The 26886-nt window shown below is 40.1% G+C and overlaps 1 protein-coding gene across 2 annotated transcripts; it reads left to right on the forward strand.

The window, feature by feature from the left end:
* Nucleotides 1–404: 404 nt before the first annotated feature.
* On the forward strand, nucleotides 405–23626 carry gabra6a (gamma-aminobutyric acid type A receptor subunit alpha6a). Of its 2 annotated transcripts, XM_088343386.1 has the most exons (11): nucleotides 405–487; nucleotides 584–635; nucleotides 715–821; nucleotides 2440–2507; nucleotides 6367–6587; nucleotides 6673–6755; nucleotides 6834–6977; nucleotides 8294–8446; nucleotides 11115–11365; nucleotides 12246–12493; nucleotides 22732–23626. In XM_088343386.1, the coding sequence occupies exons 2-11, from the start codon at nucleotides 586–588 to the stop codon at nucleotides 22751–22753; spliced, it is 1347 nt and encodes a 448-aa protein (XP_088199512.1). In that variant the 5' UTR covers nucleotides 405–487; nucleotides 584–585; the 3' UTR covers nucleotides 22754–23626. The 2 variants fall into 2 exon arrangements, with proteins under 2 accessions (XP_088199512.1, XP_088199511.1); XM_088343385.1 differs by having other exon boundaries at nucleotides 459–635.
* The last annotated feature ends 3260 nt before the right edge of the window (nucleotides 23627–26886 follow it).

The raw sequence follows: 26886 nt of genomic DNA on the forward strand, positions 1-26886 counted from the left end.
TGAAGTTGTTAATATTCAAAGGGACAGTGTGTTATATTTAGTGTGTCCTAATCGTAAAAACCAATTGATTTGAACACTAAACAAAAATACGTGAAATATCATACCAATGATTAATTTTTACCCAAAAAAAAAAAAAAAAAAAATCATAGCTCGAGAAATGTGTATTTCTTTTACACAGTGGAATCCCTACCTTAGAATCCGCCACCATGTTTGTCTGGCATCATGCTGCTACGATGTGCTATTGGCACTGGTCTTCATTCACATAAGACAGTGTCATCAAGTGGTCAAATATTACACACTGGGGCTTTAACGTCTGTTTATTTATGTACTTATCCCTTTTCCGCTTTGTTAAAGGGACACAAAAACCGAATTACATAGGAGAAAAAAAACCCAAACAGAAAATAGTCTGACCAAATCAGGAGATTTAGTAATCTCATAATTGGATTACAAATCGTTTCCTGACGTCCCATTGACTGCACAGCTAAAGGTAATCGCACATTGAAGAACTCAGTTTAAGATAGTTAATAATGATTTTGTTTTAATTAACTTCCAGCAACATTTTTTTAACAAATGTGTTCTCTAGAGATGGCCATTTTTGTTTTGTATTGTATTCTTGCCTGTACTCTCGAAATGGGGTAGGAATTTATCCAGCACATTTGTCAGGGAATGACAGAAAATATTTAGCTTATTTTCCCTCTTTTTTTCCTCTTAAAGTCTTGCTAAAGGGAATTCAAATGAGAAGATATACTCAGACAATATCACTCGCATTCTGGATCGACTTTTGGATGGTTATGACAATCGACTCCGACCTGGATCTGGAGGTAACGTTGGCAAATTTAAAGAACATTTTCAAAAATTATGCTATAGTTTTATCATGTATGTCATATAGTTAGGATTTTGTCAGGCGTTAGACCAAAGATCACACAATTAAGTAGCCTCAAGTAAATCATTGTGATTTCCGAGTTATGAGGCGGTGATTTGAAAATGTAAACACAAGCAAAGATGTATAAATATAGGTGAACGTTGATGATTAGCTCTTTGCAACCTTGTTTTAATTTGTTTGGAGCAATCGTGTGGACAACTATTTAATTCCAATATCCAAAATTATTTACAATTACAGCAAAAAAATCCAACAGTAATATTGTTTTTTTAAAGTGATTATTTGACCACTAGATATCACGGTATTATACAGATCAACTGAAAACAAGTGTTGAAAAACACAGGAGACTGATAGTGACCAAAAAGCACATTCTTTCATCATATGTTTTTGCCTAACTTTTAGCCAGGTTTATTTTAGCATCAATTCTAGTAAGGCTCATTATATGTAAAATAAATGCCAATTTCTCAACCTGCAAGTATTTTCATAATAGTTTTATAATAGTTCATGTATTTTTGCTTATTTTATTTAATCAACAATGTTTTTTTCTTTAATGAATGACGTTTTTTTTTTACCTCTAGGAAGCGTTAAATAATACACAATGTCCCATTAAAGATGCACTAGAAATTTGATTGTGTCATGATTACTGATGTGACTCAGCTGTGCCCGCTCCTATGGTGCCAACCGCCGCGGGTTCTGATTGGCTCCCTGTCACTATTTGAACCCAGCCCTGTCTTTCCCCTATTGTCAGTCCGTCTGTGAACCTCAGTGAATACTATGCAAGCCTTTTTTCAACCCTGACTCCCACCTGGCCCGTACTTTCTCCCGTCTGTCTCCGGCTACGACCCGTTTTGATCCCGACCACGTCTGCTCTCCCGTCCTGGCTTACGAGTCGTTTGCAACCCCGACCACGTCTTGCTCTCCCTGTCCCGGCTAGCGACCAGTTTTCCTCTCCTGACACCGCCATCGCTCGCTACAGAAGATCCACTTCCGTGTTCAGATAACAATCCGAGTACGAGAGTGACTTGCTTTCCACGCCAAGTGAACACCGGATCAGGGACGCAGCCCCTCCTCTCTCTTTCAATGAAACTTGGTAAACGTCACAAGTGGGTCCTGATTCCGTTCTGGTCTTGACAGATTGAACAAGACTTTGCCTTTAAACCAATAGCACCCTCTAGAGATGTAAAAATTATTGTTGTTTGATATTGTTTTAATACAGAATAATATACACTGTACCCTTAATAAAAAACAAATTCCACTTAGATTTATGTATAACACAGTGCCACCATTTTGCCACTTCACATCATATTTCCTCAATACTCAGATAATAACCTATTACAGGTGATTTTGATAAACAGCTGAGCTATTATTGGTCAGTACTTGAGCCCTGATGCCATTGTCACTCGACAGAAGGTAGCAAAATGGCCTCCCCCTGAGACACATGAAGGACATGCTGATTTCGCTTTTTAATTTATATTCCACAAACTTAATAAATGTCTTCTCTTCAAATACAAGAATTCAATGTTGACACGTATTCAATTTTCATTTCTTTTTTGTTGCAGGAGGTATTACTGAAGTGAAAACCGACATCTTTGTCACAAGTTTCGGGCCAGTGTCTGACGTTGAAATGGTACGCTATTACCATTATAACTAGAATATTGCATGCACACATATAGAATGGGCATCCCTAATTTTCAATTGAAAATAATTAAAAACAATTTTGTCTCACTTTTTTGGGCTCAAACTAAACATTGTAAGTGACAAAGAGAGGCAAGACAGCTGGGTCTTAGAGGGAGTGTGAACCCTTTTTTTGTGCAATGGTATGCCCCAGCGGCAGTGTTGTAGTGTAAGGTCATGTTCACTTGAATATTCGCTACAGCTCTTTGCCCATTGATATTATTACAGCTCATATACACACAAACACCGGGGTGCCCCACTACCCCAGGATTGTTTCTTTCCCAGCATGCCCGACCGCCAAATGATTTGGATATTGTTACTAAAAAAATATCGTGGGCGTCTTGTAGGTCGACAGATGTTGTTGCATCCAGTGTTTTGCGATTGTGGTCAGCGGCATCTTAAGCTGATAAATCACTGCGCAGATAAGGTAAAACAGTAATCCCTCGGTTATCAAAGTTATTGGGTAACCAGAACCCCCCGCGAAAAGTGAAGATCCACAAAGTAGCGATGCTTTTTCATAAAAGCCCCCAAGGGTAAATTTTACCTGAAGATAATGTTCTAACCGACTGAGAATATATGACTGTAACAAAATAACAATTTTAGAGCTACAAATTAAAATACAAAACACAGAATTGCATTTGAATGAATGGTCTTTATTGTCATTAAACAGAAGTAAAAAACATTTTGAGGGCTTCTCCTTTCAGTGTAATGTGATTTAGAGAGCGGCTGGCTAGCTGCATGCTAGCATTGGGCATCCTCAAATGAAACCAGGTCTCCATGGTGATTAGAATACAACCATCCCGAATGAAGCCCTTTCCCATGAGTTGTGGTCGTCTGTTTCATGGGTGAAGGATCTGCCGTTGGTGAGATACAGGCTCGGCAGGGGTAGCTTGTGAGAGTTGTTAGGTTGCATAACCGCAGTAGGCCAGACCTGCAGCACCGCTATTGTCTTCTCTCTCGACGTAGACTCAGTTGCTTCCCGAACCCGATAATATCACAGGCACACAGCCAGTTACGCCCACCCAAAATACACTCATACAAGCTATCCCTGTGATAAAAATTTCTGTCTGCTGTCTACTGCAGAACACAATGCGCGATATGTTGATATTAACCATTTGCACACTCGTGACCTAACCACATAGAGACACCATGACGGATGGCAGTAAACCGTAGTAAACAGTACTCCTCGTGGGACCAGTAAACAATAGACAACAAAAACCAAACAAGCTATACTATTCAACACAGTTGGCGATTAATTGTCAAACAAATGCTGTGCACCCTTCGGATGAGGTGGCTCACCTTGTCGAAAGGAACAAAGAACGCTATTTAGAGAAACCGAGAACAGCATCAGCCATGTACCCATATTGTCTTCCTCCTGACATATTCACAGATCTAACCAAATCCTCCAGTCTACCTGACTTCAGTGAACATGCTCTGTACTACTATATTGTAAATACCAGTCCTGATCTAAAAGCTTATAAAAGTTTGGATGCTTTCAAGTTCTTCGTAGCTGATACGCGTTGCTGTGATTCAATGCTCTGAAAAATGTACCCGGAGCGTGAAATGTCCCCTTCACGCAAATGCCACTAAAACGACTTTGTATCTAAATTTTGAGGGAATGTAGTGGAACAGTAAAGCACGGGGCATTTGCACCATGTATAGAAATCCCTTTTGAGCATTTACTTTGGCGAAATGACATTTTTCTGAACGGTTGTTTCCCGTTTTATCCATACATAATTTGACAGTTTATTTCGGCGTATTAAGGTTTATGGTAGAGCACATAACAATTATTAATACATGTGATATTTGTAAAATTACTGTTTTAAATTACTGGTAAATTGCAATAAAAGCAGATAGTTTAGTAGTAAGAAATGGCAACCCTAAGGCACTAAAGTAGCTAGTTAGCACTAGATAACTTATTATATTGAGTGTCTTTGACCTGACTCGAACCTTTTTAACATAAAATGCTCGGAAATACTTCAAACGTACCTTGTAAAAAATGTTCACTGCAAATCATGGAATACTTGAGGCCTGCCACTGTTGTGGTTCAGCACAACACCAGTCCCCCCGTTTTATCTGCAGATAAAAATCACCATTGTCATGTCCTGCACGGTTGTCATGGCACCCAGCTGGCCCCGCCCCTTGACACCGGCTGAGACGCATTGAACTGATTGCTTGTGGAATACTTAAACGCTTCTTTTGGGACTGCCCGTTGCCAGACCATTGCTTTACCTTGTTGAAGACCTGTTCATGCCTGTTTGATCTGAGTTATACCTAGTTTGTAATTTTGATTGCCTTTAAACCTGTTTTTTTTGTCTTTGGTCCGTTTGTGTGTTGGACAACTTTTATTTTCTCAATTAAAGTGAAAGATCGGCTACGCAAATGAGTTCCGACTTCCCTCTTCCTGGTTCGTTTCTTGAATCACCTTTAGAAAAAGTGGTGGTGGTTCTCATTCAAGTGCTGTCTGCTAGGGTTATTTTTGCCGTCCGTCATGGCTCTCATTCTGCCACAGAAGGCAATGTGACGTCGAGTGTAAAGGGTCAATCACTGACAATAAAGACTATTTAATTCAAAATCCACAAAGCATTGAACCAGCGATAACCAAAGTGTGAAGTAGCAAGGTATGATAGTCTTCCATCGTATACATCTAACAAGCAACACAGCCCGCGTTTATAACACGAATCTAAACTTTGAGTTTTTGTTTGCGTAATTAAATCTTGTTTGTTAATGAATGCGTTAATTCTGTAGCTCAAAACTGTATTTTGACTTCATAAGATGGGCATCCGGCCACAAGCGCATTTAATGCGCGTTTAATCTGTTTGGCCAGCCCTCTAACACTATTACTGATGATTTCCGAATCAATGTGACAACAGATCATTGAAGGAGGTCTTAACAGACCAGACACGGTTATCCTGATTGAGTGACAGGCGACCGCCGCACAGTTTTGTCATTATTGTATCATTTTTAGGAGGTCAATAAATCCATCCATTATCTACACCGCTTATCCTCAGTAGGGTCGCGGGGGTGCTGGAGCCCATCCCAGCAATCATCGGGCAGTGGGCAGGGGACACCCTGAACTGGTTGCCAGCCAGTCGCAGGACACACAGGGACAGACAATTCACTCGCTCATTCACACGTAGGGACAATTTGGACCGACCAATTCACCTGACATGCATGTTTTTGGAATGAGGGGGGAAACTGGAGTGCCCGAAAGAAGCCCACGCAAGCACGGGGAGAACATGCAAACTCCATACAGCAGGTTTGATCTTATGATCTCACCACTATGCCGCACACGCGCTAAACACTGCAGCGCCGTGATGCCCCAGGTCAATAAATAATTATGATAAATAATCGATTGACAAATGGATGTGAGGTAAACTAATGTTTGTTTTGCCTGTTAAAGCACCACAGCAGTTTTTAGATATTTTATCAGGAAAAACGGCTAAAAATCAATCCGTAAAATTTAAATTGCGGCTGCATGCACAATTTAAATTCTCTGTAAGACATACACACTCACACATTTATAGAAAAAAAAGTGATCTAATCAGGTCTAGTCTTCTGATTAGAACATTCACAATTCAATCTTTTGGCCCACTTCTGAAAGCGAATGTTTTGACATAATTCATCATTTTGACTGATACACACACCAGTACTCAAATATTCTTTTATTACATTTCTGTCCTTTTCGTGTCCTCTGGAATGTAGTAGCCCAGGAGAGAAAAACGGGCAGGAGGCAAAATGCTCCACATTACTCATGGAAAAAGTCATAAGAATTCTGTTTGAATGTTTTAATTGGGTTTCCTTTTTAACAGGAATACACTACAGACATGTTCTTTCGACAGATGTGGGTTGACGAGAGGCTCAAATATGAAGGGCCCATTGAAATCCTGCGCTTGAATAATCTCATGGTTGATAAAATCTGGACACCGGACACATTCTTCCGAAACTCCAAAAAATCAATTTCCCACAACATGACCACACCCAACAAACTTTTTCGTATTATGCAAAACGGGACTGTCCTATACACAATGAGGTGATTACAGCTCGTAATATTATTTATCATGATTTTATTTTCAGAACCCATGAGTAATTTCCCTTCAACCTTTGTTTTGTAACAGACTGACTATCAGTTCAGAGTGTCCGATGAATCTTATGGACTTCCCCATGGATGGTCACGCTTGTCCTCTCAGATTTGGAAGCTGTGAGTAACACAAAGATGAGAAGTGAAGAGAATAATCATAACCGTGACAAACTTTTCTCCTATATCTTACCTTTTTAGATGCATACACCAGCAGTGAAATTGTTTTCACCTGGAAGAAGGGGCTCGTAAAGTCTGTCGATTGTCCCAAAGAGTCCATAAGCCTTTTGCAGTACGATCTGGTGGGACAGACGTTGTCCAGTGAGATTTTCAAAACTAATACAGGTACACACTCCACTAAATTTAAACTTAAACACTCAAACCAAGCTCTAACCTTTGCAGTCCAAACTTGTGATATGTTGTAAAGTTAGTTGGAAAATTGTTTGCGGCTCTTAGGGTCAACTTTCCTTTTTTATTTACAGTTGCCATGTCGGTAAAAGGGTGGTCTAAAATTCTCACAGAAAACCAAGAGCAAGGTGGCCAAAGGGCTACTGCCATCATCTGGTGAAATTGTGATTTTTTAATTTTTTAATTTTTTGGTTCAAATTTGTTTTATACTGCAGTCAAAATTACTGGCAACATTAATTTTATGACAGAGGCCGCGGGCCAGTAAATATTCGAAACTCGCCCCCCCGGGCTGAAACTAGCCTCCTAGGCCTGACTTTGGACATGTCAAGTCAAGTCATGTTTATTTGTATAGCCCTTAATCACAAAGAGTCTCAGAGGGCTGCACAGACCACAGATTATTGCAAACCACAGACTATTATGACACCATCCTCTGATCTACAACCTACATGAGGGCAAATAATACACAGATATTGTAACATAAAATATAGGTTATTCATATGCTATAGAATAGAAGTGTGTCTTAAGTTTAGATTTAAACATTTCCACCGAGGTTGCAGATAGAGTCTCAGGGGGAAGAGCATTCTACAGCACCGGGGCCGGAATGAATGCTCTCGAACCTGCGGATCTCTTCTTGGCTCTTGGGATCACCAGTAGACCAGCATTTTCAGAGCGAAGGCTCCGGACCGGAACATAGGGGGAAATTAAATCTGAAAGATATGAGGGAGCAAGTCCATGAATGATTTTGTATACTACCAACAGAACCTTAAAAATCACATCTTAAGCTAACAGGGAGCCAATGCAGGTTAGCTAAAATCGGGGTAATGTGATCCAACTTGCCTGCTTTACACGTTTTTGTCAACCAGTCAGGTCTCTTTCGACTTCTGTGCTAGATTGGGTCCAATTATTGTCATTTTTGTTGTTGTGCTTTCACAGTACATGTAGAAATTAAAGCAATACATGGACAGAGAAGAAAGATATTGAGGTTTTTGAGTTTTTTCTCCACACCAGATGAAGGAGCATTTCCCTGCACACAGTTGTGAAAAGAGAGAAAAGGCTGACAAATAGAGCAATGATATACGTTGATCAAGCAGAAAACGAATATGTATGTTTTGGATCATGCATGTTTTCTTTCTCAGTCAAATCATTGTACTATCATTTCTCTGCAGCTTCATCGTTTCAAGGGCAAGCAAGGGCATTGATTGTGCTGCGCTCCCTCAGGGCGGCTTTCTTCACACATGCTGTTTATCTTGCAGGTCACTACTCGGTGCAGGTGGTCCATTTCCACCTCCAGAGGAAGCTGGGATACTACCTCATCCAGACATACATCCCACTTATCATGGTTGTCGTGCTGTCACAAGTCTCTTTCTGGATCAATAAAGAGTCGGTTCCTGCGCGGACGGTCGCCGGTATGTCACCTTAAGCAAGAATGGAAAATGCGGCTAGCAGGTGCACATGTTTGATTAGAAAGCAAATCCATCCATGTCGATATAATGTTTCTAAAAAGGATCATATATATACAGCCAGATAGCCTAGTTCAAATTTATTTTTGACCTCTATCGACGTCAGTGGCACTGAATGTCTTAAGTAATATTGACATTTACAAACCTTGGAATTAGGTTTTGTCAGGCATGTAATTAAATAATGTGTTAAATTAGGAGAAGTAATGAATTGGGCGATTGATGATAATAAAAATAATAAAAATAATCATTCTTCTTTTGTCTTTTAAAGTTTACGGTCAGTACATGACTCTCAGGCAAAACATTTAGCCATTTCACACAAAAATCCGAAATTAAAACAGAATAAAACGGAACAAAAACGAAACATAATAAAAAGAAAACAATACAAAAAGAAAAACAAAAGAAAAAAAACAAAACAAAACAAATGATAAACAAACAAAAAAAGAAACAAAGCAAATAACAACAGACAAAAGCCCCCGCCACCCCAAAAATGAAAGTAAACAAAAACAAACAAAACAAAACGAAGTGAAATGAAATGAAACCAAACCAAACCATGACAGGACAGGACAGGGCAGGATGGTAACAAAACGAAACCGGAAACTCCGAAACCCCAAAACTAAACACAAAACGAACCCACACAAGAGGTTCCCAAGACCTTAGAACTGTGCCTGCACACGCGCTAACCACTGCGCCGCCGTGCTGCTCCCTTTTCGAACATATTATGTCATATTATTTTGTTGTCGAGTTATTGTTTTTGTTCTGTTTTTATTTTAATGTTCGAATAAAGTTTTCATTCATAGCTGAAATCATCCGTTTATATGAATCCTCTATAATAAAATGTATTCCACGTTATGGTAAAATTGCTGTAAAAATATTTTTGAAATGATACGTTGAATTAAATCAATTGCATTTTTGACGGAACACAATAAAGATGTAAAAAAAATGGAGGTGTGCCCTATAATCTGGTTTTACAGACTGGAATTCTGGTAAATACAATCAAGAATGCATAATTAAAATAAAATGCTTCTATATACAGTAAGCAGTATTGAAGGAATAAATTATTTTTAGCTGTAAAACCGGATTTCTCAATATTTATGCCCTGTGAAATTTCTTCTTTTTTTTCGAGACAAACCTCACTCTTACTGTAATTAGTATTTTATGCAATTTATAATCCAGGGCGCCTCATTTATGAAAAATCAAACAGGATTTTTTTAATGTGCGCCTTACAATCAGGTGTGCCTTATATTCTGCAAAATACGGTACATGTCAAGTCAAGTCATGTCATGTTTATTTATACAGCCCTTTATCACAAGGTGTCTCAAAGGGCTGCATAGATTATTGCAAACTACAGACTATTAATACACAATTCCCTGATCTAAAACCTACATGAGGGCAAGGAAAAACTCAAAAACCTCAAAGGGACAGCACATGAGGTAATCCCCCCTTCCAGGATGACCAGGCTGCAGCGGATTTTGCAATGACAAATAATACACAGATATCGTCAACATAAAATGTAGGTCATTCATATGCTATAGAATAGAGTACTCCATTCACTCCTTGTCAGTCCATCAGCAAACCTACGCATACGCAAGGCAAGCACTATTTGACTCTGGCTCCTGTCTGTCCCGTCTCCACCTGTTCCTGCTCGTCTGTCCCTGACTTCCTGGTCTTCTCCGGCTACTTGACCCGTTTTTCCCACCGACCACGCTCCGATCTCCCGCTCCGGCCACTTCACCCGTTTTTGCACATTGACCATGCTCCGATCGCCCATCCCGGCAACTCCAATCGTTTCCGCATTCTGACCACTCCCCGATCCCGTGAGCTCCTTACTCCTCCTGCCCAGCGAGCACTGGATCGCTGTTGTTTGTTTCCCCGCAACTGACTTACTCGATTCTCCAATAAAGCTTTGTGTTTTGGGTATACCCTTTGTTCTGGTTTTGACAGGCTGTCCTCCAAGGGCCCGATGACACTTATAAATGTCACCAATTTTAATTGGTGTGTAAAATGATTATTACTCCATCATGTAAAGTAACTAAATTTGATAAATTATTCATCTCACAAACATTACAGTTGCATATACTGTAATATGTTAAGATTTATATACATTGATACATCTTAATCTAAACTACTTGAGCTACGAGAAATACGAGTTATCAGATGTCTTTCAAGCAAAGGTTCTGCCCGATATACGAGAGAAAATCAAAGTTACGAGAATTTTCAGATGTTACCACTAGAGAGGGCTTTAAAGTCATTTTATTATCATCTTATTTATCTTATTATTGTATTTTTATGCCATTTGAATATATTTTTAGTAATCAGGAAGATGTGTTTTATAGCTATTTAGGATTAACATGAATGTTTTTGGGAGGCTGGGAACTGAGCCATCACTTTGCGGCTATCTGAATCAACAGGCATTGTGGGAAATGTAGTTTTGGTCAAATTACTTTTTTGACCTGTTTATTTTTAGAGGTTTAGACATTTCAAGTTTTCTTCGGGTCACATAAATGATGTGGTGGGCAATGAGTTTGTAGTTTATATAATTATTAACTATACAGGACAGGGATTTGTCATTTGTTTAAAGATGAAACCTTCACCACCTAACTTTCTTTTCTTTCAGGCATCACCACAGTGCTGACGATGACGACCTTGAGCATCAGCGCTCGCCAGTCTCTCCCCAAAGTGGCTTACGCCACGGCTATGGATTGGTTCATCGCTGTGTGTTTTGCGTTTGTGGCTTCGGCCCTGATCGAGTTTGCAGCCGTCAACTACTTTGCTACGCTGCAGGCCAACCGCCTTAAGAGGACCAAAACTCGACAAGACCGGCTTGAAGTTTTAGCGACCGCCAGCGATGACGAAGACACGATTTCGGTGAGTGGGGAATCGCTTTAAAATGATTAAAACAAAACTCATTGGAGAGCATGCGTCAAACTCGGGAGATGTGAAAAAGAGAACTAGAAAAAAATTCGAACAATGACTTGCAATTATATATATGTCCACTGGTCGTCGCCAAAGCCAGGCAGCACCTGCATATCACCCATTGTCTCTGTATTTTCTGACTATTAATCAACCAGAGAACATTAAGGACTCTCATTTTGTTGTTCTTTTACTTCAACTAAAAGTCCTGGACACCCTGTTTAGGGCAATACAAAAAATACAACATAAAAAAAAATGCTGACGTTTAAATAGATTTAGCTCCTTTGTACAATAGAATTGAGATAGAGTTGCCATATTTACGGAAATATATTTATTAAAAAACAAAAGCATCATTAAATTGATTATATAGATTATCTAAATTCAAGTGAGGCAACACGATTTATACTCCTCCAAGGTAACTTTCTGAAAATATTCTATACTGACACGAATTTACATGGTCGAAATATATTGAAAAAACATAATATTCTCCAGTAATCATCTGACCATCACACTATTATGAATAGCAATATCTCCATTTACAACACACTCATTTATAGTCGCGTAATTCGAATGTGGTAAGCCACCAAAGAATCCTCATCCGTCTCACGTGTGGGGTTTCATGGTTCGATGTTTTAAAAATAGCCTCAGTGTGAGAGGAACCCCAGAACTGTGTAATCTGCAAGTGTCCTATGGGAGCCATCAAATTACCTGCTTTCTTCTATAAGCATGCTCGCATGCCATTGGAGCGTTCCCGTGGGAGTAAACAACGCTATGTGATGTGACGAAACTGTTATAATGGCTGCAAGGCCACACATGTCATCCACCCTCCTCCCAGGAGTCCAACACTGATACTCGAGAGGGCCTGAAGAGGAGAAACCACTCTGTCTGCGCCAGCGAACCAGCCGAAGGACCGCCCGTGCCCATTTTCCTTCAGCAGGGATCTGCTTTTCCCCAAATCCCGCAGCTGGCCGGCACAAGCCCCATTGACACGTATGCCCGCATTCTCTTCCCTTTGACCTTTGGTCTCTTCAACCTGGTCTACTGGTACATCTACCTGGCCAAGGACACCATGGAGCAAGCCAGGTACACCCACTATCAAACAAACGTCTCATACAGTGGTACCTCTTTATACGAGCATTTCTAAACATGAGAATTTCGATATATAATTATTTTTGGGAACGAAGGAAAATATGTTTGTGACTGCTCCCTTACAGGATCAGCTCGTTCCAGTTCACGCAGGCAAACTACTACAGGCAAAAATGAATAAATTGTAATGTAATTTTTTGTGTGTACGTTCATTTTAAGTGTACAGTAAGTGCTTAAAATTAAATAATAATAGTTGCATTGCCCTTATTAAGAAATTATAAACATTTTAAACACAACATAGCATCAATTTACTCACAAGTCAGGCTATGTAGAATACCGCAACAATATTAGTAATCTACGATGTTGTTGTCATCTGCTACCAGTGACCGAGGCGATCAAGATGGGATATTTTCTTTAAAAAAGGTTTTTCCTGTTAAAAATTGTTATATGGCATACACAATTTGAGATGATCAAAAAAGGTATGAAATAAAGAGAAAATGTATAAGCTGACAGGTATGCAGATCTCCGTCACACCTCCTTGCAAGCGCTTCCCCATTCCTCAGCACCACGGCAACTACTGGATGCTTTTGGGAAGACTGAAACGGACCAATTAATTTCAAAAAATTTCATATCGGGAAAATTTGCTCGTTAGCTCACTTTAAGAGCACACTATCTATCCATCCATCCACCCACCTATCCTCAGTAGGGTCGCAGGGGTGCTGGAGCCCATCCCAGCTATCTTTGGGCAATGGGCAGGGGACACCCTGAACTGGTTGCCAGACAGTCACAGGGCACACAGGGACAGACCACTCACTCGTTCATTCACACCAAGGGACAATTTGGACCAGCCAATTAACCTGAAATGCATGTTTTTGGAATGTGGGAGGAAACCGGAGTGCCCGGAGGAAACCCAGGCAAGCACGGGGAGAACATGCAAACTGCACACAAGCGGTTCGATCTCATGACCTCAGAACTGTGCTGCACACGCGCTAACCACTGCGCCGCCGTGCTGCCCTAAGAGCACACTAATAACCAAATATTGTTTTAAACACACCAAGTGTTTACTTCCTCAATTTCGAACAGACTATTTACTTGTTTGAAGTGGGAATGCCAAACCTCTTGAAAGTATTTAGATTTACTAGGCCAAGTAAATCATTCTCACTATAGAAAAAAACACAGTGATCAAATAGAACAATAATTGACTGCAAATAAAAAAAAAACATTGTCAAATTTACTGAATGTCACTGAACGCAACAGTAGCTAGCCACCTCTCTGTTAGCAGCCTCACAAAACTGCAGGCTCGCTCCAATTCAAGAGAATGAGTCCTACTTTGAAGGAGAAAAAAAATACAAACAAAAAGAAAAGTTATTTTACCTGCAATACAGTGCCACAAACATGCAATCTTAGATGCGATTGCCGTCTTGAGTAAAAATCTCTCACTCTCTAGTGTCAGTGACTGAAATTATGACATAATTCGTCTAGCGGCGTATTGTGTCTACAAACTCTGGTAAAATTCTAATCCTGCAAAGTAATCCTTATTTCATCTAAATGTATTTGTATTTTGAAGACATCTTTTTCTGTAATCGTAACAGAACACACTTATATATTTTCGTATCCTAATTACATAATGACGTTACTGTCATGATTACCGATTGGAATCACCTGTGCCCGCTCATTTGGCTCATTCTGATTGGCTCCCTGTCCCTATTAAAACCCAGTCCCGTCATTCTCCTGTTGTCATGTCGTCTGTGAACCTCTGTTGATACAAGGCAAGCCTTTTTGACCCTGACTTCCGCCTGTACCGTTTTTGCACCCGTTTTTCCACCTGCCCTTTCCTGATCTCCCCGTTTGTCTCCGGCTATGATCCTGACCCCGTCTGCTTTCCCGTTCCGGCTTACGACCCGTTTCTGACCCTGACCACGTTTTCACTCTCCTGTCCCGGCTACCGACCTGTTCCTCCGTCCCTGACATCGCCATTGCCCGCTACAACAGATCCACTTCCGTATTCGGATCACTATCCGAGTGCGAGAGCGACCTGCTTCCTGCGTCCGGCGAACACCGGATCGTGGGCGCAGCCCTTCCTCTTTCTTTCAATAAAACTTGTGGTAAACGTTACGCAATTGGGTCCTGATTCCGTTCTGGTCGTGACAGTTACATGTATCCCGTTACTCCCCAACGCTGTGTATATGCAGTGGCACATTTCGTTACATATTACAACAGATGACACACCCTATTTTGTTCCAGATTTATATTGTTCCAGTGAAAATGTCACAAGAAAAGCAAAACAATGAAAAAAGTGATATTCTTAATCTAAAGAATACTGTTATTAAATGTACGCATATACAAATACTAGAAAAGTATATGTCTTATTGTTTTTTTTTATATGCGGCTTAGTACAACAAAAACAGAATGACCTTTTGTTTTGCCTTCTAAGGAATTCGGTACAAAACCATGAACGAAGATTCCATAATTCATCAGGACGGTGTGAAAAATGACCTGGTTATTATTCCATTCAATGCGTGTATGGTATCATGTATCGTCACATGTCAGCTGGCCTTTGAGCCAGATAGGATAAGGGCCAGCGACAGGTCACTAATATTCATGAGCAAAGTGGCACCACATTGACGGATCATCGGCTTAACCCCAACATGAGTCAGGTAGCGCTTTGCTAAGGAATATCTTATAAGCTCCCTTTACGGACGTTTACCCTTCCCCCGGATTTCACTTCTATTTAACACACATCTGACAAAAGCGGGGATAGCAAAAAGAATTCTGTGTGAGAAAAATGATATCAACAAGACTTAGTCAAGTCAAGTCAAGTCATGTTTATTTGTATAGCCCTTAATCACAAGAAGTCTCAAAGGGCCACAGACTATTGCAAACTACAGACTATTATTGACCACGACAGACGCTTCCCTACTTACGACTATTCGACAAAAAACGGGTAGATACGAACATTTTTTTCGGAATGTCGAAAAATATCCGCACATTGCTGTGAGTTAGATTTTGTATTGTGTGCACCTTTTTCTTAGTACAGGACAGTACTGTAGTGCTTCTTTCCGCCGCTACCGGTCTGTGGCGCTTGTGAGAGGTCACCTAACATTCACCCCGAAGAAGAAGTCCGCTTCCTCTTCCTAGTTTGGGTGTAAACATTCTATACTGTATCTCCAGCGCGCTAAGAACTTTGACATTTTCATTGTTTAATATCTTGTGCATCCATTCAATATGGTTAATGTAAAGTGTAAGGAAGAGGCGAGCCGTTTCTTTTGAAACAAAAGTGGAATAAGAAAGCTTGATGCGGTTGAGAAAAACGGTTGGGTCGCTTTTTTTTCTCGTCCATTCTCTACTCTAGGACCTCTTGAAGCCCTTCTTCCAAAAGTAATTTAAACTCAACTTTATTTATCTTTATAGAGCATATTATTTTATGAAATGTTTATTTTTTTTGTACAAAACAATGCAGGTCACCATAAATTCCAGACTATAAAGCGCACATGATTATAATCCGCACCCACCACATTTTAAGAAGAAAACCGATTTTGTACTTACACAAGCCGCACCTGTATATAAGCCGCATGCGCCCACATTAAACAAATGTAACACAAACACAAATTTACCCCGACCCGACTTTAAGTCCGGCGATTGAAACTGAATGCCCTTCATTAAAGTACACAGTCCAAGAATCACAGCTGGCAAAATTAACGGAAAATTATACCGGGACTTAAGGTTTGATGCAGACCGGCAGTGTCCGGGTCCCGTTGAGAGAAATCCAAAGAAAAAAAGTGCATATTTCCAAAGGTAAGGGTGGGAAAAATATATATCCACTTTTGTCTGCCGTGTCCACAAACACTCACCTTTACCGCTCCCCACTTCCCGTCAGCCCGCGTTTGTTACGCCCCTTCTAAATTCGCCCGTCCAAAACACATCAGAATAAGTGTCCAGAATAAGTGTCCAAAATAAATACAAATAAATACATTACATAAATATACAGTTGCAAATACATATTATACATGGTTACACATATTTACAAAGAAAGACGGTACACCAAGAGAGTTTTCAAAGCTTTAATAATAACAATATAACTTTCACCCGGGCAGTTAATGGTAGCAACACGCTAGCAACACGCTCGCAACACAGTAAACGGGTCTGTTAAAAAAAACATACCGTACTGGTAAAAATCACGGTAAACCGTCCTAATCTTCCTCCTTAGAACTGAAGCCATCAAAGTCGTCTTCCTCAGTGTCGGAAAGAAACTTTGTCGTATAGACGTCGTCCCACGCTCCTGCAGCCGGTGTTATGCTGAGAAATGCATGCCTGCCGAGAATTGCATCCCATGTCGCGGGAGCGCGCACACGTCACTCCCGCTACTACAACCACTTTTACGTACCTAGTTTTATCTCACTTTTATATCTGTTGATGATTTGACAGTTTGTTTCAGCATAATAAGCTTTATGGTAGAGTGCATAACAGTTTAAATACGAGCAATTTGAGTCGAAAAAGGCAAAATAAACCTGCTCACAAGTGGTTTATATTCGTGTGCTTTACCGTTCGATTACATTCACAACAAATACAAAGACAGAATGGTTTAAGTTGTATTACATTCCCAACAAATGCAAGACGAAGTGGTCTTGGATATATGTTCGCCATTACATTCCCGAAAAGTTATATAAAAGTGAGATAAAACGAGGTAAAAGTGGTTGTAGTAGCGGGAGTGACGCGTGCGTGCTCCAGCGACAGGGGATGCAATTCTCGGCAGGGATGCATTTCTCGGCATAACACTGGCTTTTTGGAACCCGCTGGTGATGGTGGATTTTTTGATGCTGCCCCACGCTGTCAGGATCCACTGGCAGACTTGCGAAAAAGTTGCCTTTCTCATGCGGCCAGTTTTAGTGAAGTTGCAGTCTTCCCCGGCGCATACATTCCACCGGTCTAAATCTTACCTTTTGTACTCGAGCGCCGCTGACAGCCGTTAGAAAAATTACATAAATTGGCCGCATCACTGAATAAGCCGCAGGGTTGAAAGTTTGGGGAAAAAGTAGCGGCTTATTGTCCGGAATTTACGGTATTTTTACAAGCATAAACATACTTATATAAACTTTAAACATACAAAATATAGCACTGCAGCAACCTACGACCAAATTCAACTTACGAAAGATCGTCCAGAACGTCTCATTTGTAAGTAGGACAGTGTCTGTATATGGCACTTTGGTATAATGGGAACCAAAAGCAATGGCACAGCAAGCAGAAACACGCCAGACAAACATGGCGGACTACTAGGTATTGTTTTTACTATGTAAAACAAATACGAGATTTCTCGTCCTATGATTTTTTTTAAAAACAATAACATTGGTATGATAATTCATGTATTTCTGCCTAGTATTCAAATAAATGTTTTCTTTACTGAATGTACCACCAGGAGCCACTAAATGTTACACTTTGTCCCTTTAACTTATTTTATACTAAGCAACTGTAAAGTCAAGCAATGTAGAATTCCTGAAAAAATGCATATTATTACCTCTTGAATAAATGGTAAATGGTCTGCATTTATATAGCGCTTTTCAAGTCAGAAGACCTCCCGAAGCGCTTTACAGTTTGCTTCACACTTTATCCATTCACACACACACTCACACACCAATAGGGAGTCAGCCATGCAAGGCGCCTGCCTTCTTATTGAGGGCATCATGGATTCAGTGTCTTGCCTAAGGACACTTCGACATATAATAGTGATATGAATAAACTATGGTATAACCTACAATCCACCCTTTAATCATTTTGGACTAAATCTACACAGAGCCCCTAAAACACGCATGTAAATTAAAATGTTTGATTATCATTTAAATGAGTCAAAATTTGGCTCCTTTTACTGCTTTGACCCATTTCTTTTTGTCCTCCGTATTGTACTCGCTCCCCTCTAGATCTAGAGATGACACCACGCATATTCAGCAATCACGTACGATATCAAAAAACGAGTGAGAGAATGAAAATGGTGTCTCGAAGGGAACCTGCTACTAATTTGTTGGGAGCCGGCTCCCGTCGTTCACTTCAAAGCGCTGGCTCATAGAGCCGTTACGTTTACAAACAACACATCACTACTTCACACCTTTGTCCAGACTAAATCCTATATGTGGTTCAATAAGACTCAAAGCCTACCTTCCAACAGTAAATTAGATTACCGCTTTGAAACAATAAGTAAAGAAGTATATTTAAATATATGGGTAATCACAAGGTGCATTGATTATCACTAAATGATTAACTTGATGAAATATTGATGTAATATTTGAAAAAGTAAAAAGGACATCCAGTGAAGAAAATAAGTATTTGAACAACCTGCTATTATGCTATTTCTCCCACTTAGAAATCATGGAGTGGTCTGAAATTTTCATCGTAGGTGCATGTCCACTGTGAGAGAGATAAACTAAAAAGAAAAACCCAGAAATCACAATGCACGATTTTTTTTAACGATTTATTTGTGTGATGTAGCTGCAAATAAGTATTTGAACACCTTAGAAAATGAATGTTAATATTTGGTACAGTAGCTTGTGTTTGCTATTACAGAAGTCTTTTACCAGGTTTGCACACACTACAGGAGGGATCTTGGCCCACTCCTCCATAAAGTCTTCACCATGTTACAAGTTAAAGTTTTACTGATTGTATGGGATGTAAATGTGTCTTCATGCAGCTAACGACCTCTAACATCTGCATCTGATTCAGGATGATACATGGAGTGCAGGTGGACTTCAGGTCAGGGCTAGCAGGTCTTTCAGGGTCAGAATTCTAGATGATATACAGTTGTTCAAGTACTTGTTTGCAGCTGTATCACACAAATAAATTGTTAAAAAATCATGGATTGTGACTTCTGGATTTTTCTTTTTACCGGTAGTTTATCTCTCACACGGTGGACATGCCCCGACAATGAAAATTTCAGACCCCTCCATGATTTCTAAGTGGTAAAAATAGCAAAATAGCAGGGTGTTCAAATACTTATTTTCTTCACTGTAACTGCAAAACTCACACAATTATGTCTATACGCAGTGACATATTTCAGTATTCTCACACTCTTTGACTGAATGTTTAAGACCCCAGGGTGTTTTTAAAAGGGTAAAAAAAATATCTCAGAGAAAAACTCAAGAAAGGCATTCAAGAAATAAAAACCTCTCCATTTCTTATTCCTTCAGTAACAATAATTTTTTCCTCTGTACTTTTACTTCCGCCCTAGCTAATATTAAAGTAGCCCCAAGAGATGAAAAAAAAATTAGGACTCACATTATGCTAGGCGGCGTTTCATTCAAGCCTGAGCTCTTTCTTTTATGATAATAGTTCGATTTACGGCACAGCACGTGCCAGTGAATGCATCGCGCTTTTATATAAGGGTTACCTGAGGGCCGGCAGAACCCCAAAAGGCATTAATGAAAACTCAGTTCTCCACCGGGACCGACTTGGTCGCACAGGCAAATAAATCAGCGTTCACTTTGAACGAGGACTCATAAGTGGGCCACTTCTCCGACGCAACCAGGAAAGAGAAGAAAGGAGGCGAGATGCGTTATGTAACGCTCGGGAGTGCAAATCTGCTCATCATTTGCTTTTCCGTGTTCCCGTCAGAGAATTTTTTGGTGCTTGTTTTGAGGGACAGAATGCGGTGAAGAGCTGAATCACGTCTTTACAGATTTTCACCAGGAGGCCAATGCTTAGAGCGGACGTGTCCAAAGTCCGGCCCGAGGGTCAGTTACGCCCCGTGATCAAATTCTTACTGGCCCGCAGCCTCTGTCATAAAATTAATCATATGTGGCATGTCAGTAATGTTGACCGCAGTATAAAATGAATTTGTACAAAAAAAACAACATCAACAAAAATCACAATTTCACTAGATTATGACAGTAACACATTGGCTACCTTGCCCTTAGCTTTCTGTGAGAATTTTAGCCCGCCCCATTTCCAACATGGCGACCGTAAATAAAAAAAGGAAAGTTGACTGTGTGCTCTGCGTTCCAGGACGAGTGGAAATTGAAGTATTTTTCACCAAAATCCGATAAAACTGCGTATGTCTAATTTGGCAAAAGACTGTGGCTGTTTTCAAAGAATTTAATATCGTGAGGGCAACAAGGCGGATGAGTGACTAGCGCATCTACCGCACAGTTCTAAGGTCATGGGATAAATTCCAGCTACCAGCCTTCCTGTGCGGAGTTTGCCTGTTCTCCCCATGTTTGCGTGGGTTTCTACCGGTTTCCTCCCACATTCCAAAAACATGCATGTCAGGTGAATTTGCCGGTCCAAAATTGTCCCTTGGTGGGAATGGCGAGTGATTTGTCTGTCTTTGTGTGCCCTGCAACTGCCTGGCAACCAGTTCAGGGTGTGTTCTGCCCACTGCCCGAAGACAGCTGGGAAGGGCTCAAGGACCCCCGTGACCCTCCTGAGGATACGGGGTGCAGATAATGGATAGATGGATAACATCAAGAGGCACTGCTAGCCAAAAAATGCTGTCCTTGACAAGCTAACTGAGAACAAAGGCTGTGAAAAGATGAAGCAACCGGAAGCTGTTTTAACGGCACAGCAGTGCTTTTTCACGAGACCCCGCCAGTCAAATGAAAATACTTAAAGGCGAGCTATGAGGTCGTGACGCTGATCATTCATTCATTCTTTTTCTTTACCCGTTTTTTCTTGAGCTTAGGGGCATGTGGTCTGCTAGAGCGTATATGAGCATTCTTTGGGCAAAGGCGGGGTACACCCTGGGTGAGTCGCCAGTTCACCACAGGGCCACATAAAGACAGACAACCACTCACTCTCATATTCCAACCTACGGACAATTTATAGTGTCTAAGAAGCTTCACATGCATGTTTTGGGTGTAATTGTTAATGTTAATGGTTCAAGGAATGTCAGGCCAAATAGTCAGACTTCACAGCTTTTCAGTTTACCAAATCTGGCCCGCTCTCTGAAAAGTTTGGACACCCCTGCCTGGAAGTATGGAGGACCGATCCTGCTCTATGCAGAAATAAATGTATATATATATATATATATATATATATATATATATATATATATATATATATATATATATATGTGTGTGTGAATCCCTTCAAATATGTTATATATACTTCTTGTTGTGTATTTTGCTGAGTATTTTTACAACAAAATATTTTTAAAATGAAGAACGGGGGCAGTTGCCGATCAGCGATAAACATATCAGCTTCTACGCCAATTCACCAACAAGTGAAAAGCTTAGCCGGTTTGACCCGCCCGATTATTTATATAACATTTTTTTGTGTCAAGTCAAGTCACATTTATTTGTAAGGCCCTTAATATCAAAATGACTTAGAGGACTGCAGAGGTTACAATACACCATTCCCTGATCTTAAACCAACATGCGGGCAAGGAAAAACTCAATACCTCAGCACGGGGAAAATAAAAAACCTTGAGAAGCGATGAAATACATGACAAAATACATGGCAAAATAAACGATGAAATATAAGATGAAATACAGGATTATATAAATGAGAAAATAAACAATAAAATACACAGAAAAATGCATCACAAAATACACAACGAAATAAATTAAAATTACACTACTAGATAAACTCCAAAATACTTAACAAAATGAATGACAAAATACATTCATCCAACCATCATCTGCACCGGTTATCCTCAGTAAGGTCGCGGGGGTGCTGGAGCCCATCCCAGCTAACTTCAGGCAGTGGACACCCTGAACAGCCAGTCGCAGGGCACACAGGGACAGACAATCCGCTCGCTCATTCACACCTAGGGACAATTTGGACCGGCCAATTAACATTACATGCATGTTTTTAAAATGTGGGAGGAAACCGGAGTGCCCGGAAGAAACCCCACGCAAGCACAGGGAGAACTTGCAAACTCCACACAGGAGGTTTGATCTCATGACCTCTGAACAGTGCCGCACACGCGCTAACCACTGTTCCGCCATGCTGTCCTTGACAAAATACATGACAAAATAAATTTAAAAAATACATGACAAAATAAATGACAAAATGAATACAGACAAAGGCCAAACAAATGTAAAAATCAATTCTACATTGCACCACGTAATATAGCTATTACATTGTTTATTTATGTTTTAATATATGTTTATGGCATATATTTTCAGGTATTTATTTATCTATCCATACGTTTACTTATACATAAGGCAGGATGGGTTCTCCAAACATTGACGCTCAGGGGTCACATGTGAGATGGCCTAAACTGATGCTTTTGTGTTTTCCTGTCCTTGCAGGGATGTGGAGCCAACCTCTTAAAAGCAAAAGAACCAGAAGAAAGGCACGTGCAGAGCGAGAGAGACCCTCTCCTCCCCCTCCTCTCTGTGAAGCTCTCGGCATTTGTTCTGCTCTCATCTGACAGAGGAAATGAATCAGAAACTCATTTATTCTGCTGCTGCACATCTCTTCATTTCACAGCCTGTGACCGCTTGCCCACTTGTGTTCTGATCAGTAGGCTGAAGAGAAACCCTACATATATCCCCAATCGCACAAAAATAAAAAATGAGAAAAAAAGGGACTCCCCGAGATTGCACATGAAAAAGAAAGCGTATGGTGCCATCTACGCTTTCTGCACCTGCAGCTGATGCAAGAGGGAATCAACGCTTTCAGAACGCTGCCCTCTACAGTTTCAAAGCAGACACTGCAAGGACATCAAAGTCAAATTCCCCTCTTCATGCCGTTCAAATGTGCTCGAAGATGAGAGGATGAGTGGAGAGGGTGGGCTACATAAGCCTACATCTTATTCATCATTTGATTGGAAGAGCAAGAAAGCAATATATAAACTGTAGCGGAGAAAAAAAACGTTGAAATGTCTTACCTTAATGTATAGATTAAATCTATGCGTTGCTCCTTTTGAATCAAAGCATCGGATAAATAGAAAATCATGTAACTGGGAAAAAATAGTGGATGGCTTCACTTGCTGTTTACCTGCTAATATTATTACTAATTTTATTGTCGGGACTGAGGTGTGAGCCAAATCAGACCTATTGGTCTCACTACCGCCATCTGCCATGAGGCAAGAGAAAGGCATGCTTCACTCTGAATCTACAGGCACTCAGCACAGTAATATGTTACTTAAGACTCCTTTTCAATGAAAGCATATATAAGATAATATCGGTGCTTGCCGCACAAAATCACAAAATAAAAGCTTTAAAAGCTTTGTATACAAAAATGAGCATGAAAAATACTATATATATATATATATATATATATATATATATATATATATATATATATACACACACTCCACTGATAGACGTTGAACTAAAAAGAATGAGCATCTACTGAAAAAAATGGACATTTGCTGGGAATAGTGGTTTTATATATATATATATATATATATATATATATATATATATATATATATATATATATATATATATATATATATATATATATATATATATATATATATATATATATATATATATATATATATATATATATATATGCCCACTGCCCGATGATTGCTGGGGTGGGCTCCAGCACCCCCGCGACCCTACTGAGGATAAGCGGTGCAGCTAATGAGATGAGATGAGATGAGATATACATATCTGTGTCTACAAACCTATATTCTTTAGAAAACGTCAAGAATATTTGTGATATGTTTTTCTTATAGAAACCATATAAACAATTTTAACATTTTTAAAATAGCACTAGGCAGCAGCTAGGGAGTGCCAAACAAAGAGCCCCTTGTGACTCCAGAGCCACCTGTTGCTGACCCCTGAGATAAGTGATACTCCACTATGAAAAAAATACATACAACGAGAAAAAAAAATACTGGATGACTTGACTTGTTGTTAACTTACTGATAGTATACTTCTTTTTTGGGGGGCTGAGCTCTGAGCCAAATCAGAATCCTTGGTCTCACTATCGCCCTCTACCATGAGGTAAGATAATTGTTTGCCTCAATTTGAATCTGCAGATGCTCAGCTCAGTAATACATTAAAATATCAAGAAATTGCGAAGTTAAACAAAAACAATAAAAATAACTTCAACATTAAATATGTTAGAGTGGTTAGCGCGTCAGCCCCACAGTTCAGATGTCCTGGGTGAAAATCTTGCTACCGGCCACCCTGTGCGGAGTTTGCATGTTCTCCCTGTGCTAGCATTTATATCCTCCGGTCACTCCGATTTCTTCCCACATTCCAAAGACATGCATGGCAGGTTAATAGGTCGGTACTTAGTTGTGACTGAGCGTGTGTATGGTTGTCCTCGATTGGCTGGCAACCAGTTCAGAGTGTTCCCTGCCCACCACCCGAAGTTGGCTGGGATGGGTTCCAGCACCCATACGACTCTACTGAGGATAAGCGGTGCAGAGAATTCATGGATAGATGAATATGTCATGTAGTGAAGCATAATCAGAGGCAGGTGTGCTCAAAATGAGGGATGGTATTCAATAACAAAATGAGGTACAAAGTAACAACCATATAAATGGTCACCCCCCAAAAAAACACGAAATGTCCAAACTACAAGCAAAAACCAAACCTCAGAAACAAGGATGGAACTGGAAAAAGTAATGGTGACATTGATGATGACCCAGCCCAGTGTCCAACATGCCTTATAAAGGGTCAGGGTAATCACAACCAGGGACGGAGAGATTAGGCCCCGGTTTGTTTTTTGCTCCACACGAATCCTGAAGAAAACCTGGATAAAACAAATGTAACAATAATATATATTAATTTAGTACAGTGGAACCTCGGTTCTCGTAATCTGTTCCAGAACCCTGTTCGAAAAACGATTTGTTTGATCACAGAAATCATTTTTCCCATTAAAAATAATGTAAATCGTTTTAATCCGTTCCAACACCCTGAATGTTTACCTTGAATGTTTAACGTAAACTTGAAGCTAACCCAGGCTAATCGTACGTTAGCATTATCGTAATCTTCCGTACGAAAGATTACGCTAATATGAACGTGTAAAAAAAAAAATCAGGTCGTTTACAAGTCATTTAGCACCCGGGTCTCCACAACAAGTGGTGAGCGGTTCATTGGAAAGGGGGCTCCGTTCCAACACCCTGAATGTTGGGCTCCGTTCCAACTCCCTGAATGTTTAACGTAAACATGAAGCTAACCCAGGCTAATCGTACGTTCGCGTTATCGTAATCTTCCGTACGAAAGATTACGCTAATATGAACGTGGAAAAAAAAAAATCAGGTCGTTTACAAGTCATTTAGCACCCGGGTCTCCACAACAAGTGGTGAGTGGTTTATTGGAAAGGGGGCTCCGTTCCAACACCCTGAATGTTGGGCTCCGTTCCAACTCCCTGAATGTTTAACGTAAACATGAAGCTAACCCAGGCTAATCGTACGTTCGCGTTATCGTAATCTTTCGTACGAAAGATTACGCTAACATGAACGTGTAAAAATAGAAAAAAAGGATGAAGAAAAGAATTATGAATATGATTTCTTACCTTTGTGATGGTCAGCAGAAGGCGCAGGTGGACGGTGGAGCCATTATTTCTTTCTTAAATGCAATAGTTGTACGCACTACTTTTCTTTTTTCATCTGTAGCAACTTTGCTGCTTGCACTGACTTTCTTCGGAGGCATAATTAGGGGCTAAAACACTCCGTACACCTATATTAAAAGCGAAAGCAAAACGAAACACGTCCGCACGCGATAACAGTTGGTCACGAAAAAAGCGATCTACACCCGTACGCCGCTCAGCATCGCATCCTAGCGTACGCACTCACGCATTACCGGCGTTCGAACTCCGATTTTTTGACCGAACAGCGAAGCAAGAATTTCCCGAAATTTTTGGTCGGACTCCGATTTGTTCGAACTGAGAGGCGTTCGAAAACTGAGGTTCCACTGTATTCCCACAATGACAGGTGATAACATCACCTGCCTCGCCTGACTAGTTCACGCGTCTCTGTAGTGAAAATTTACCATAAAAAAAATCAAAGCCTTCGTCAGGTTAGTTTATAATTATACAAAATAAGAAATATAATGAATAAAATAGTTGCAACCTAGTTGCTGGCTGGCTTCCAAAATTGTCATATGCATTGTCTGGCTCCTACACACTCCAGTGATAGACGTTGAACTAAAAAGAATGAGCATCTATTGAAAAAAATGGACATTTGCTGGGCATAGTGGTTAGTACAGTGGGACCCAAGTAGAGCAGATTGTAAATCGGCTGTTACCTGTAGTTATTTTGAATCTTTGTATGTTTAAAAAAGCTGCACAGGATATAAATCAATTTTGTACATTTCTTTACAATTAATTATCATCTTCTAAATTCTGCAGCAACTGAAAAATATTCACTGGGCTTAATCTGATTTGTTTTAAAGGGACACTGTGCCACTTGGGGTACTAAATGATGCTCTCTTGTGTAGTGCAACCGAGTACTAGAAAGCACAAATGACAATACAAACTACAGAGACAAAGTGACCA

Source organism: Urocampus carinirostris, chromosome 9 (assembly GCF_059441175.1).
Source record: "Urocampus carinirostris isolate Australia breed hairy pipefish chromosome 9, RoL_Ucar_1.0, whole genome shotgun sequence".
NCBI classification, from domain to species: Eukaryota; Metazoa; Chordata; class Actinopteri; order Syngnathiformes; family Syngnathidae; genus Urocampus; species Urocampus carinirostris.

Coding starts and splice junctions, on each gene's coding strand:
- gabra6a (XM_088343385.1), top strand. CDS start 571: ATGTGTTCTCTAGAGATGGCCATTTTTGTTTTGTATTGTATTCTTGCC. Junction 822..2,439: donor ACTCCGACCTGGATCTGGAG/GTAACGTTGGCA, acceptor TTTTTGTTGCAG/GAGGTATTACTGAAGTGAAA. Junction 11,366..12,245: donor ATGACGAAGACACGATTTCG/GTGAGTGGGGAA, acceptor CCCTCCTCCCAG/GAGTCCAACACTGATACTCG.